The sequence below is a fragment of the Tenrec ecaudatus genome, chromosome 4 (assembly GCF_050624435.1).
Source record: "Tenrec ecaudatus isolate mTenEca1 chromosome 4, mTenEca1.hap1, whole genome shotgun sequence".
In the NCBI taxonomy this organism is placed as follows: Eukaryota; Metazoa; Chordata; class Mammalia; order Afrosoricida; family Tenrecidae; genus Tenrec; species Tenrec ecaudatus.
The window spans coordinates 99645585-99661685 of record NC_134533.1 but is presented as its reverse complement, the minus strand read 5'-3'; the positions used below and the strand labels follow the sequence as shown (position 1 = coordinate 99661685).

Here is a 16101-nt window from a genome sequence, read left to right as displayed (position 1 = left end):
GTAATCTACATATAACATCCTCTCTGGGGGGTGGGCAACGGAAAATTGGGTGAAGGGAGACACCAGGGCAGTGTAAGATAAGATAAATTAATTTATAAGTTATTGAGGGTTCATGAGGGAAGGGGGAGCTGGGAAGGAGGGGGAGGGAAGAAAGGAAAATAAGGAGCTGATTTCAGGAACCCAGGCGGAAGGCGAATTTTGAGAATGTATAGGTGTGGTTTGCACAATTGATGTATGTATGGATTGTGATAAGAGTTGTTTGAACCCTAATAAAATGATTTTTTTTAAAAACCTCACCTAAGATGTGGACTAAAGAAAGTATGGGAAGAGAGGGGCGGGGGAGAGGACAAGAGGGAACTGATAGCAACGATGACTGTATAACCCTAATCGAGGGGACAAACACCAGGATTTTAAGGTGAATGGATACATTGGATGGTGTAACTTATGGAACGACAACGATAATAATATTATATACTATATTAATGGGGTCAGGAGGCGTGGTAGGGTGGGGGAGGATAAAATAAAGGAGAGCTGATATCAAGGAGCTCAAGAAGAAAGAAAATGTATTGAAAATGATGATGGCAGCAATGGTGCAACTATGCTCGATCTAAAGGAGCGATGGCTTATAATCACATTTCTAAGAGCTCCTAATAAAATGGTTTTTTCACTGGTACATATGAGGGTTGGAGGTACAGGGAATCCAGGGTGGATGATACCTTCAGGACCAAGGGCATGAGGGGCGATGCTGGGAGAGTGGAGGGTGAGTGGGTTGGAAAGGGGGAACTGATTACAAGGATCCACATGTGACCTCTTCCCTGGGAGAGGGACAGCAGAGAAGGGGAGGAAGGGAGACTCCGGATAGGGCAAGATATGACAAAATAACGATGTATAAATTACCAAGGGCATATGAGGGAGGGGGGAATAGGGAGGGAGGGGGGGAAAAAAAAGAGGACCTGATGCAAGGGGCTTAAGTGGAGAGCAAATGCTTTGAGAATGATTGGGGCAGGGAATGTATGGATGTGCTTTATACAATTGATGTATGTATATGTATGGATGGTGATAAGAGTTGCTGGAGTCCCTAATAAAATGTAAAAGAAGAAAAGAGAAAAAAATGATTAGGGCAAAGACTGTACAGATGTGCTTTATACAATTGATGTATGTATATGTATGAACTGTGAAAAGAATTGTATCAGCCCCAATAAATTGTTAAAAAAAAATAAAATAAAATGTTATTTTAAAATAAATACATAAATAAAGAGGTCTTGTGCAACATATTTACACAACACAATGCATCGTTTGAACTCTTGACTACTACTTCCATGAACACTGATTATGGATCTGAACAAGACAAAATTATACATGAATTTAAATTCATATGAATTGGAATGATACTCATAATTTCACAAATAATAGCATTTGGAATGAAATGAAACTCAACTGCCATCAAGTTGATCTTGACTTATAGAAACACTATAGGACTGAATGGAACTGCCCCTTTCAGTTTCTGAAGCTGCAAATCTTTATGGATGTAGAAAGCATCTTTTTTTTTTTTTAAGTAGTTGGTGATCTGAGAACTGCTGACCTTGTCGACCCACCACGCCACCTTGGCTCCTATAGCATTTGGGAAACCACTACCTTTAAGAAGTACCTTTAGAATGGATTGTTATTGCATAACTCATCTTAAAGAGGACTTTACCATATGGGGAGGGGGGACAGGAATGCACTAAAATTGAAGTGGGAGTGATTGTACAATTCTCCTTGATATGATTGAATGAGTAAACTATTGAATTATATGATATGCAAATTACATGCCAATAAAACTGTTGTAAAACAAAAATATACAGGTATATAATTGACTGTTCCAGTATAGGCAGCATAACATAGGTGAGCACTGTTTTTAGTGTCTGAAAATCTATAGATGGAAACAGAAACTTCACCAGCATCTCCTTTGGATTAATTGAAAAGCAGTCAACCGATCTTCTTATTTTAACTATATTCTTAGCTATTATGATATTCCTCTGAAGGGAGATTCTGCTGAGTTTGACATTACTTTGGCTTGAGGTGTATCCTAAAAGGTAGATCTGCTTTATCATAATAGGAACCCAGAGGGGATGATTGTTGAGTAGTTTGATCAAGCACTGGGACACCAGGGAGATGTCTTGAAGTGGAAGGCATGATATGAAGTAATTTCAGGATAATTTAGAACAGGCTATATGAAGACACATTATGGATCAAAGAGTAAATGTGGCAGAATCCTCTGATGCCTCCATGAGCAACATGCTACTGGAACCGCAGTGACACTAACATGCTCATACTACCTACACTACTTCCTTAGTTAAAAGGAAGCAATCCTCACCTATTATACCATTCTGGGTACCATACAGAGGATGTATGAGTTTTCCATGCAAATTTTCTTGTTTATATAAATAAGGATATCAAAAACAAAATGCCACAAATATGAAAACAATAAAAACTTGAAAAACTAATGTTTAATTAAAATACAATTGCTCTCCTTAAAAAAGTATTTAAACTTAAATGGAGAATATAGTGTGAAATAAAAGCTTCACATTTTGATACATATTTAACACAAAGGTTTCTATGATTTAAAAGAAAAAGAAAAGTAAATGCCTTTCCTGCTTGATACTCACTCTCAGGAAGGGAACACAAAAGAGATGTGTGATAGCCAAGTGTGGTGAAGAAATTAGGTGGTGCCTGGCTGTCAGATAAAATAGTGTCCGGGGTCTTAAAGGCTTGCTTCCAAAGCAGCAGCTATATGAGTGAGATGTCAACTAAGTTCTCGTCAGTGACTCAAGGATTATAAACCATATAATCCGAAGGCACGGGAGGGAATAGTGTCATAACCTAAATTGTGAGATTCAGGTTTGCAGCAGGTTATGGATAGCGGTGGAAGCCCAGGGTACATTTATGAGATCTAATAGGCATCCTGCAAATTCCCTCTCTCCATAATAGAGGGATGGGAAGAAACCGGTTACCAAACAGAGTGCATTGGTGAGATGACTATAGGAGATCAGAATGATAGACCTGACCTGGATGGTTAAAATCTTGCCATTGATTCCCCCTCTAATGCATGTTGGACCTGATTTGGTTTTCAACAGTTTCTGTGATTTTTAGTTTTTGTTTTTGTATTGGGGTTTATCTCAGATGTGTTTTGTCATTGGGGATAACTCTCCTGAATTTTGGTAACATGTTTTTCTATTTTTGGTATAAGAAACCCAAGATTGATGAACTTATGGAGACAGCAAGTAGAATAAAAGTTTGGTTTTTTTTGGGGGGGTGGTATACAGTCGGGGAAAGGGGTAAACAGGAGCTAATCTCAAGGAGGTCAGGAAGGACGAGAATGTGTGGAAACTGACTGTGGCAACACTGGTACAATACTGCTTGATGTGATTCAACTGTGGAATGATGTGATAACTGAATCAGCACCCCAGAAAATGGGCTTTTCTTGGGGGTACGGTGGGGCGAGTAAGTGCCTTTAAGATAAATACACACATTTTAAAAGGTTAATGAAGAAAGGACAGAAATCGGAAAACCACACTGCCTTACCTCGTCCAGGCTTTGTAGGAAACAAGCCAACCCACTCACAGCAAAGACTAAAGGGCCATGAAGAACATGGATGTATGTCACCTTTTTCCCCCAGTGTAGGGGCTGAGACACCAAAGATATTATATAAACATCTTTTGAATGAAAGACAATGAATTGCTGTCTAGCCAATGTCTTAAATATGTTCAAATATTCAGGATCAAAGATGGTACAAATGATACCTCAGGCCCAGGTCTCTCTGTAGTTGTGTAAACAGCTCTCAGGAAACATGCCTTATTTGTCTCAAGAACCAGGTAAAGAAAGAGCTAAACAAGGATTTACAAGGGATGTAGTTCCTATAAAACAAATTATTCCAGATTTTAAACACAGACAAAAAATCCTTGACAAATGGGAGACTCAGAGTTAATTCTATTTTCTCTGTGTTGTGAAATAAATCATATATAGAACTTGGGGGCGTAGAGGATCAGTAGAAGCAACTGGTAAAGTCCAATATATAAAAGTCTATGGAATGCGATGTTAGTTAAGAAGCATGGGCTGAATAATGAAGGCCATTCCTACGATAACCCAGAGCCTGTAAGAGACTGCAGTTCGGTGAAACGGGGCGCGTCTCGTCGTTGATGTCATTTTCCAGCATAATCGTAAAGTCCTAAGACAAACACGATTAGTCTGCTTTATGTCACAATTTCTGTACTTTGTAAGTACAGACGATACTTTCAGACACAAACCAGATATCATGTGGTTTCCTGGGAGCGAGAGGATTCATATATAAAGAAGGAACTGCAGAGCAGTTCAGAAGCCCCTCTGGAACACCGAAAGGAGACAATGGCCAGGCTGGCCAGCCTTCCTCTGCTCCTGCTCTTCCGTGTGGGGTCTCAAGAGCAGGACTTGGATTTGGTCCAGGTAAATACTGCATCTCACATGCAAGAGATGGCATGCATTCTCCCGTCGTGGTATGAAGGAGTTTAAGTATCTATGTCCTCTCCAGAGAAACTTTGTCGGTGATTGTTCAGAAATAGCCTCTCCCCAGAATTGTATCTAGTTCAACTGTAGAGTTTCCTTTACCAGTTGTAGGTGAGAGAAATGGAAAGGAGTGGTGTGCAAATCTCTCTCTCTCAATTGTAATCCCGACTTCATAATAACTAATGGTACCGAGAGCTCTACTCTGAATTCACAGTTTTCATCCATAATATTAAGAATGAAGATCATGCTGTCTAAACATGAACTTGAAGCGCAGGTCTCTGCTGGACCCAAGACATCATGTGGTCCATTGCGTTGGTCACGAGGAAGCTTCTCAACCAGAATCCACTTGATGGCAGAGAGTTTGGTTTGGGTTGCTGCCAACAACTTAATCTTTCCCCAGAAATACCTGGAAAACTACTACAACCTGAGGAATGATGGGGACCAAGTTGCAAGTCAGAAAAACCCAAGTCCAGTGGTTGAAAAGCTGAAGCAAATGCAGAAATTCTTTGGGCTAAAGGTGACTGGGAAGCCCAATGCTGAAACACTCAATGTGATGAAGCAGCCCAGATGCGGCGTGCCAGATGTGGCTCAGTCTGCTGTCACTGCTGCGCAGCCTCGGTGGAAGCGCACACACCTGACCTACAGGTAACCGGACAGGGCTGCAGCATGCCAGTGCTAGTCAAACGACAGTGATAAGAAAGAAAGCGAGCGTGGCTTTGTTCTCCCCCACTTCCTTTGAAGGATTGAAAATTACACACCCGATTTGCCTCGGGCAGACGTGGACCAGGCGATGGAGAAAGCCTTTCAACTCTGGAGTAATGCCTCACCCCTGAGGTTCACCAGGCTCTATGAGGGTCAGGCGGACATAATGATATCCTTCGTGTGGGGAGGTACGTCCTCGTGTATCGTGAAAGCATCCCTATACCTTGTATCGTGAGAGCATCCTTAGCAGCAGCTTCACTTTCCTCCCAAAGCGCCCCAGCTCTGCAGCTAGAAGGCATCCTTCAGGCGGAGTGTGGACTCGATAGGCTTCAGGAATCAACTGCATCACACTCGAGGGAAGTCCGCTGGCCTCACAACAAAGCTGTGCTCCTCTTGCTGCCTCGAGCTAAACGGGGACCAAGGAGGACGATGGTTTGCTGAATCCTGCTTGTTTGCAGATGATCACGACAATTCCCCCTTTGATGGCCCGGAAGGAAACCTTGCTCACGCGTTTCAACCAGGCCCAAATATTGGAGGTGATGTCCAGTTTGACGAAGCGGAAGGGTGGACCAACAACTGTAGCAGTGAGTGCGCCAGTTTCGCTTCTATGGTTCCTCCGCCCAATTCATTGCAATATTGATTGATCTAACTGAAGTACACATTAATGGAAGTATGCCTTTCTATGGTCACTTAGAAAAATAATGATGTATTTACAGTAACATCAACGGAGTTTATTTCTCCTAGTAACAGCATTTCATTGATGGAAAATGTGGCACTCTTAAAAATTCTATTTGAAAAATGTTTTTAAAAACCCAGAATGTTTTATTGTGGGTATCTTCATTAACCTGTTGGCACTAGGACACATCAAAATTTAACAGTAGTAGTAAAAAAAGTATATAGAATTTTAAAGGGAGATTTTTTCAGTTTTGTAAATAGGGGATATATTTAATGTTAGTTGAACTTCATTGCCTCTCTGAGAAATCATCAGTGCCACCTAGTTAATGACAAGATTGATTAATCTATCCTTATGTTACTTTATCCTTTAGTTATCCAGTATTTAGTTTATCCAGCGTTATCTAATGAGACTTTCACAGCTATCAAATTTATTCCTTTATTTCAGAAAAATGGATTTATATATATTTCAAAATCTCACTGTGAAATCATCCCTTGTATAGTGTGACCGCCTTCTTATTTAAATGAGTCCAAGACTGAACCTATTTCAAATAATTACAAAACATGTTGTGTACATTTTTAGATTATAACTTGTACCATGTGGCAGCTCATGAGTTGGGTCATTCCCTTGGACTCTCTCATTCTACTGACATTTGGGCTTTAATGTACCCCAATTACATCTTCAGTGGTGATGTGCAGCTCTCTCAGGATGACATCAATGGCATCCAGGCCATCTATGGTGAGTACAAAGGAAAACACCATGGAAAGAGGCCATGTCTAATATGACAGCCTCTAGTTATATCCTAAGGTGCTGACTTTGGTTGCTGATGTTCTTTTCAGGGTCAGCCTAAGCCAACTACATGTTTCTTTGTTTCATTAGGAGCTTCCCCAAATCACAACCTTCCAATAAACTCCCAAGCCCCCCAACCCTGTGACGCAAAGCTTACCTTTGACGCTGTAACTACAGTTCGAGGAGAAGTGATGTTCTTCAAAGACAAGTGAGACATCATTTATTTGTACTGTGTATTTGTAATAACAGCATTCACTACTATTTATTCCATGGGACAGTTTCACATGCTATTTGCCTGCTATTTGTTTGTATTTATAGTGATGTGGTATAACTGCTTATGTCCATACAATAAAATTTACATATAGAAATTTTGTTTCCCCACAAATATTATATCATTTAGTTATCATAAAAACATCATTTAAATGGAAGATGAATGAATACAATCCCAATGTACACATCTGAAAAGCCAGAAAAGTGACTCATTCAGGAGATCCCTGTGACAGAGCAGTGACCTGTACTCTAGGGCCCTTTTCACTACATCTTTCTTTTATCTTATTTTTCTTTATTAAAGTCTTTTTAATTAAAAGGCTTTTTATTGTGAATTAGGTGAGAGCTGAAAGAGTAGATCAATGTCACATTAAACAGCTCACACACACTTTGGTTCAACTCATCCATCACAAGCCTCTCAGTATTCTGCGTCCCCCCTGTGCTTCCTGGTCCCATTCCTCCTTCTTTCCCCCTAATCCTCTGAGCTTGGCTTGGATAAGTGCTGCCTATGTAATCTGAAATGGTTGATTATTCTAATGGGTGGGTTTAGTTCCAGATTTGAAGTCACTGAGGCTCATAGTCGTGGAGGGGTGGGGAAGGCGGGGTTTCCACCTGTCTTTTTCTGACCAGTTAGCTTGGTCTCTAAGATGACTTTGAATTTTATTTCCCATTTTGCTCCCATTCGCTCCATGGCCTTCTAATCATGATACCTCTTTAAGGTCTTTTACTATTTAATTAGGAATTGACTAGTGATTTTCATAGGAAACCTGGTGATGTAGTGGTTACAGGTCACAGCTACAGAGGTGACAGCAGGAAAGGTTTAGACTTTCTGTTCCATGAAGAATCCCAACCTCAGAAACCCACAGAGGCAGTTCTGCCCTGTCCTAGAGGGTCACCATGAGTCAGCACTGACTCAAAGGCCGTGAGTCCATTTCATAGTGCCATTAGGTGGATGAGAGTGATGCCTGCAAGTGCACGGCAGCCTTTACGCTGTATCCTTTTCATCCTGCAAAGATGCCCTCCTAAAACCCGTGCTCCCAGCAAGTCTCTGCTGTCCACCAGGAGACGCAGAGAAGAGGAGTAATTGAGAGGAGAATTTTCAAGACCTCATAGGACCCCCTAGGGCAGATATGGGTGCACCCACCCCTGTGCATCATCTGTGTGTATCAATGCAAAAATACAGGGACCCTCACACACAGGAATCCATCTGTTCTCCCTATCATCCAAGTCACTAAAAGACGCAGAAAAGCATCATACACACTTTCTGAATGATGTGGCCTCTAAAAGGCCGGTCCTGTGAGGAGCCTCCTCACATCTGAGCCGAGTGGAAAACTTCATTCTGCTCCGGGGACCAGGCACCCTTCTTGCAGAATAGTGGTTGCAGATCTATGGCTGTGGAGTCAACTCTCTCCCGCAATGCAGGTTATTGACTTCTAACACTTTCCCGCCATCCTGTTCTTTCATATCAGACTGGATGCCAATCATCCAGGGCATGGCTCATTTCAGGGAAGTGCCAAAATTTCCTTTGTGTTGGGTTTCAAGAAAAGCTCTCCAGATAGAGCTTAACTATGAAGGCAAGTTTTTGAAGATGCTCCATGGGCCGGGACCAAGTCTGGGGTTGGCAGAAACGGAAAGGACATGAAGGGAATTTAAATGTCACCATTCCTTGAAACCTCAGCTGTTACCTACAATGTGACCTGGCTAAGGTTCCAGAGGCAGGCTACAACTCAAAGTCACATTCCTGACGGCCAGGCCACACACTTGTCTGTGCACCACGCCCTATGTGACCCCGTTCTCTCCCATCACTGGTTTGGTCAGGGTCATCTTGAATCTGGAAGGCTCTTTGCTTGTCCCGTGACAGTCTGTGCCTGCAATTATTCTAGTCTCTAGAGTATAGAATCAAATAAGTAAACCTTAACCAAAGTGTGACAATGGGAGTGGCTACCACTTCTAACTCTAGGTGAACCATGGTCTTTGATACGTCCATAAGCATCCCTGACTCCAAGTTTTCTTCTGTGAGTTGGAAATAATTGTCTCTTGAAGGGTTTTTGGGAGGTGGGGCATGATGAAGGTATAGGAGCCGACATGTTCTACATTAATACTAACTGTGGGATATTTCTGTAGTTTTCAATTCAGTTTTGTCCTAATTGCTTCTCAAAGGGCATTGTTACACTTTTAAGAGCCAATTGTTAAAAAAATTAAGGGCTGATTGTTAAGCTAAGACATTCTTAAAATTTGAATGATGTACACTTAAAAAATTTTAAATGATATCAAAATCAAAGCAATATATAATTAAAACCCATTGCTTCCCAATTAATTTTACCACATTTTGTCTATGTTCTTGGGTGCAGTGTTATACCATGGCATGCTAGGTACTGTACATTTACCAGGGCATTACTAAGCTAGCAGTGTGAAGAATTTGGATTCCCACCAGAGATCGCTAGGAATTAGATCAAAATCTTTTTTGTTCTTTCCCTCTTTCCCTGCAAATCAGGTTCTGCATGCGCATACCTGACCTGTACCCAGAAGTTGAACTCGACTTCGTTTCTGTTTTCTGGCCCTTTCTTCCAAGTGGTTTTGAAGCTGCTTATGAAGTTGCCTATAGAGATGAAGTCCGGTTTTTCAAAGGTGATGATTCTATATATTGTTGACTGTTTCCAAGGATTAAATTTTCATCAGTTCGAGAAGTGAAATTATAGACTACAGGGTACTTTTCACCCCACTACTTTTTTGAGTCCTGGTGCTATGGTAGCTACGTGCTGGGCTGTGATCCACATGATTAGCAGTTCAAAACTGCAGGTAGCTCTGTGGGAGTTTGTCCTGTCTACGGTTTCAGAAACCCACTGGTGTGTAGGTATGATCAAGCATTGACTCGATGGCAGTGAGTTTGGAGTTTGGTTTGGCCTTTTGAAAACTCTAACAAATCTCACATGCCAAATCAAGGGGAGTCCCTCACCATATCACAAATTGAATACTGTACAAGTCATTTTGAATAGAAAGCAAATGGCTGGACATACACATTTATGGATTAATCTGTTTTTTGAATATGAACCGCTATGAAAGCTTTCTGGGAAATTATTTATATCTTTAAAACTGGTTACGAGTTGCCCTTCAATTTGATGTAGACCCATAGTGACCTCATGTGTCAGAGTACAATTATGCTCGATAGGGTTTCACCACTGATGTTAAGGAAGTAGATTATAGACCAGGGCGCTCACACTTTTTCAGCATGCAAGCTGCTTATAAAATGATCAAGTCAAAATGATCTACCAACGACAAAAATGCTAAACATATATTTATTTATTTTATTTATTACATTTATTCTTAAATGTATTGAGAATTTTTATATGTAAAATGTATGTTTATGTACCTTGCATAACTGCAGGAGTCCATATCGCACAACACAACACAATGAACTATATACAGTTTTTGTCACTACCTGAGTTTACTCTGAGGACTTGCACTGAATGGAATGAGACAGGGATGCATAGTCCGGACAATAGCAGCTGACAGCCAGCCTCAAGCACACTTCCAAATGATCATCAGTCATGGCGGAAAGGGACTTGGACTTCATGATCTTTATGTGGGAGAAGGCTGACTCACATCAATAAGTAGAGCCGAATAATGCAGTCAGGAGGTAGCACATTTTCTCATGTTTGGGTGCTTTCCCTCTGCGAGGAAGTTCCAGATCTGTGCATGCGCCCTGGACTCCAGCTGAATTTCGGCTTGTGGTGTCAAAATCTCCCATTCCATAGGAAAGTGTTATGTTTCATCATCTTACTAAGTACTTACTTCTCACTTACTTAGTTCTTACTTGGTCCAGCTTCCCCACTCATTTTAATACCCTTTCTTACATTTATGGGGAAAAAAACAAGGTCTAAAAATTGGTGATAACTTAGCTAGTCGGTTTTGCTGCACTTAGCGCAGTTGTTTGCACATGCGCTTGACACCTAAGGTTGCCTCTGATTGGCTGCGCTGTATATCAGTTAAGAGATGGGATTGATGATAGGCTTACGTCTATTTTTTTAATGCCATGCGATCTACCCACACTACATTTGCACTCAACTGATAGCTCGCAATCAATGTATTGAGCACCCACCCCTATCATAGACCCTTTTCCCAGGCACTTGTGGGTGGACACAAATCTCTAACCCTCCAACTTGCCTTACTGGGTGTCGTCGTGTGTTCATACTCCACCCTATATTTCTTGGGGCATTTACAAATAATATTGAGAAATTGGCCTAATTGTACAGAGTACGGGGTTGGAATTTTGTTGTGTCTGATTCCCTCATAATGAGCTCAGTACAAAAAGCCTCGCAGTAGCATAACCTTTTGTACTCGGCTGCTGGGGCGAGACTTGTCTCACATACTTTGGACATGTTGTCAGGACAGACCAGCCCCTGGAGAAGGACATCATCTTTGGTAGAGTAGAGGGGTCATGAGAAAGGGCTTCCAGAAGATGAGATGGATGGACACCGTGACTGCAAGAGCAAGAGGATCAAGCCTAGGAACAATTGTGAAGATGGTGCAGACTGGCAGTGTTTCCTTCTGTTGTGCATAAGATCGTGAAGGGTCAGACCAACTCGATGGCACTTAACACCTGATGGCAAAATGGGTTATGTATTAGGCTTGCTAACCGCAAAGTCAGAAGTTCGAAACTACCAGTAACTCCAAGGGAGTAAACTGAGGCTTTCTACTTCAGTCTTGGAACCTTACAGGGGCTGTTCTACCATGACTTGTACAGTAGCTATGAACCAGAATCAACTCATTGGTGGTGAGTAACCTAAAGCAAAGACACATGGAGTAGTTCTACTCAGTAGCATATGAGATCACCTTGACTTGGAGTCTTGTGTGGACTTCAGGTGACAATGGATTAATAGACAGGAAGAGAGCCAGATTGACATGTTACAATCTCTCTTTCAGCATATGGCCCACAAACCAACAACCTCCTCACACTATGGAAGTCTGCCAGCAGTACCAATTCTTGGCTCATAAACTGAATTGTAACAAGATTTTCAGGCAAATTACAGCTCAGAAGGTACAAGAAGTACTGAATTATTGTCAACAGATTAGAATAAACCTCTTTGATTTTATCAGATTGAATCACCACCAGTGGTAAGCATTGAGGACAGTATCCCAAACACATGCATTTTTGCAAATATACATTCGGCACAGTGCAGACAAGCATTAAGACACTCTGTTCAATCATAAACACAAATAATTGAACCAGTTGAAATGGGCAAACAGCTTTACCACAGGCTTTCTAGCTCTTATGCTATAAAGCTGAAGCAGTTTCTAACTGCCTTTTTAATGGGTTTTCATAGGTGTAAAGAGAGGAATAATCCTTCAGGACCTAAAATCCCTTCTATGTGATACAGGGCTTCCTCCGTGTAAACATATAGAATCTGGTCCCAGCATAAATTTAAGTATTTGCAAATTATTCTAGTTAGATGCAATTATTTAACCCAGCACTGAAGATCATTGCATGGCTTGGGTCCCTAGCACACTATGCTCCTAAAAACAGCATCCGTGTACTGCCACTGCCCATGAGCAATCTGGAGAAGTGAGTTTTCTTCCACTGAAGGGGGACGTTGGGCTCAATCGTGTCTACGTGTGGCTTGGCGAAAAGCCCTCAACCCCATAGATCAGTCCTTCTCAAAACTTGCTACCGATTAGACTCACCTAGGAAACTCTCACAAATATGCTGACTTAATGATGGAGAGCAAGGTCATTGTCAGGACCCATCCAGCAGGTGAAACAAGAGAACTTGCTTAATCACACCTCCACACAAACCACTGTTTCTTGATTTCCAGGTAGCAAGTACTGGGCTCTTCGGGAGTAGGACTTACTCTACGGACACCCGAGGTCCATCTACACATCCTTTGGCTTTCCTCAAACTGTGAGGAACATCGAGGCTGCTGTTTCTGAGGAAGATTCGAGGAAAACATATTTTTTTGTTGCTAACAAGTACTGGCGGTAAGGAAAGATTGAGTGCAAGGAGAGTTCAGGGGTCCCGTGCTCTCTGCATAGAAAGAAAGCGAGGCTCGGATTATCAGAGCTGGCATCCTTCTCTGTGGACTGAGCTAGCCGTGCCAGCACCTACTTAATCTGTTGATGCATTCGCTTCCTGTGACACCTGCCCTGGGAGTCCAGGGAGCTTGTAAGACTAAATTTTAAGAAAGAGATGCAAGAAATGGAGGCCATTGTTCTTACAGAGCTACTTTCATCAAAAAGAAACTTATCTTTCATAGTATTTCCTCCTAGTGTTACCTAATACAGAGCTGATTGGAAAACTGGAATTAGATGGTGGAGTTCAGAGGAACCTTGTACAACTTCCAGTCTGCCCACCATGCTACCTCCCGTACACACCACTCTCCACTCTACAAATGACCTGTCGAGTGAAAAGTGTTTATTTAATGTTACTAAGGAGTTTCTCTTAATGGTTTTGAGACCTTTAGAAGTCTAGCGAAGATCCTGACCTGCCAATTCTTTCTCGACCAGGTATGATGAATATAAACGATCCATGGATAGGGGTTACCCCAAAATGATATCCCATGGATTCCCTGGAATTGTCAGCAAAGTTGATGCGGTTTTCAAGAGAGATGGTAATGAACACATCTGTATCTGGAACATTTTTTGTCATAAGAGCAGTAGCAGGTTGTTACTGAGAACAGAAGTCATTTGTGTTCACAAATGACTTGGAGCATTTTAGACTTCTAGTTACAATGAGAAACTGCTTGTATATTATTATGGTAAGTCTTTGTTTGTTTGTGTTTTATTTCTAGGGTTTTTCTATTTCTTCCAAGGAACAAGTCAATTGAAATATGACCCTAGTACTAAGCAAATTTTGGCCGTCCAGAGAGCAAATAGCTGGTTCAACTGCGGAAAGAATTGACCACCTCTTATCAACTGGTGAACAGAAAATTCTACTTTGTAAGCCCAAATAAGGTGCTTTTCTGAACAGCTACATGTTTGTCAGAGTTTTCTTTAATCTTGACTAACCCTGATACACAGTTATTATGAATAGCTTTGTTGGCGTGCATTTTATATGTTGGATGTGTTTTTATACTGATAGAGTTCAGTCCTACAAATGAGGACTAAGGAATGTTTGCAGTTTATAAATGCATACGAGTCGACTGGTTTCTGCAAAGAGCAGAAGTCTTTTCCATAGTATTTGAGTCTGGCAAGAGTCCTGACATGCAGTGTCAGTGGTGAGCCCCTCTTCTCAAGAGAGAAAAAGATGAAAGGCAGGTTTTCACCAAAGGGACATGTGGGCAGCCACCAAATAATTCTGATGTGCAGGGAGCAAGTGTCTTAAGTCTGACATAAACTACCTTTGTTACTTCAGCTTTAAAAGCCTTTTCTTATATTTTGACCTTTCTACACCTAAATTCTTTTCTGTCTGGATTTTTTTGCTGTTAAAATCACGTGTTTTCAGTAATGGAAAGCATTTTGAATAAAATTTTTAAAAATCTAACTATATGGGTTTTTACACACTTATTGGGAAACACATGTACCACTGGGTGTCTGTCCTGGGGTGGAGGACTTTCTTCAGATTTATGTAGTAATAGAGGCTTCCACCAGATGGAGTAGTACACTAACAGTGGAATCGCAGTTTCCTATTCAACTTCAAAACTCAATGCACTAGCTCACAGGGACCCTGTGGGACAGGGTCAGACAGCTGCCTGTGAATTCCTAAGAGCTTTCTCCCATGAAATGGCTGGCGGTTTAGAACTGCTGACCCTGTGGTTTACAGCTCAATGTTTAACAACTAACAGCCCCAAGGGCTCTTGTCACTGAACTTCAGAAGCAGAAAATACAGGTGAACACTATATATGTCCTGTAGGTCTCAAATGGGTTAACAGCTATATCCCAATGCTAACATCACACTGATTCCAAATTTGAAATGAGAAGACAAATATATAGATACAAAAATGTTATGTGGATGGTTAGGATATAAAAGGTTTCCAACATTCTTTACTCTGAAGGAATTAATGCATATAACACAGGTACTATCAAATCCATTTGACTTGTGCAAGCCCCAGATATGTCAGAGCACAACTCTGGGCTCCACGGGGCTTTCCAGGGTGTGCCCCAGGGATGTCTGTAGTGCTGGTGAAGAATACTGTAAGTCCCACTGACTGCCAAAAGAACAAGGATGCACTTTGGATATGTATCAGGACAGACCAGTCCTTGGTAAAGTGGAGGAGCGGCATAAAAGAGGAAAGTCCTCCATGAGACGGATTCACACAGTGGCTGTAACAATGGCTCAAACATCAGAACCATAGTGAGCCTGGCACAGGACCAGCAGGGTTCCGCTCTGTGGTGTACAGAGTTGCTATGAGTCGGAATCAACTTGTCGGCACCTAACAACAACAGGGTTTTCCATGATGGATTTTCAGAAGTAGTTCCTAGGGCTCTTGTCACAGGCACCTTTTGGTAGACTTGAGCTTCCAATCTAAGTGCATGTACCATTTGTACCCTAGAGAGTCCTCTTGAATCATACACGGGGTGGAGGGAGACTCTTTGCCTTGCCTAATACTGATTTCAAAGTTGGTTTTAGATAAAACAAGCACAGCATGGCAGAGCTTCCTGGTGTCTGCCACTGTGTCTTCTGCCACATGGATAATGACATTGCCTCACCGCCTCACAAGTGCAGGTACTGAGGAGTGAGCCTCTGACGATTTATGGCCAGTGGGTTGTGCACAGAAGTGATTGGCATTTCTTCCAGTGAGAAACATCTGATTATTGGGTGCAAATCTCTTTGGTGGTCTGCACCACTGCTGTGGTGACTAAGCAGCCTGATTGCTGGGCTAGCACTGGATGAACCTTCCCGGAGGGACAGATGCACGTTTGCTGTGCAAAGTCACTGATAATTTAGAATTTATTAAAGCTGAATAAGCTAGTTTATCTAGATAAGCATTATCTAGCTTTTAATGATTAATCTGGGAACTTTACGGAATACCTGGGTAGGGAAAACGGTTTATGTGCTTGGCAGCCACGCCAGTGGGTTTTGTTTGGGGTATTTCCTCAGAAAGCTGATTCAAGAAGTACTTCAAATGGGTCCACAGTCAGTTTCAAAGGATTGCGCTCCACTTTGCTAACATCTTTGGCCAATGGCGATTTTGTATCGCCTCTCCTGTTTTCTT

At 41.7% G+C, this 16101-nt stretch overlaps 1 protein-coding gene across 1 annotated transcript; it reads left to right on the top strand.

Moving 5' to 3' along the window:
- Positions 1 to 4437: 4437 nt before the first annotated feature.
- Positions 4438 to 13847, top strand: LOC142447014 (interstitial collagenase-like). Its single transcript, XM_075548730.1, is given in 10 exon segments — positions 4438 to 4461; positions 4922 to 5166; positions 5263 to 5411; positions 5682 to 5807; positions 6479 to 6634; positions 6776 to 6893; positions 9447 to 9580; positions 12766 to 12928; positions 13454 to 13557; positions 13738 to 13847. Coding segments are annotated over 9 exon segments (1212 nt in total). The 5' UTR covers positions 4438 to 4461; positions 4922 to 5014.
- Positions 13848 to 16101: the final 2254 nt, after the last annotated feature.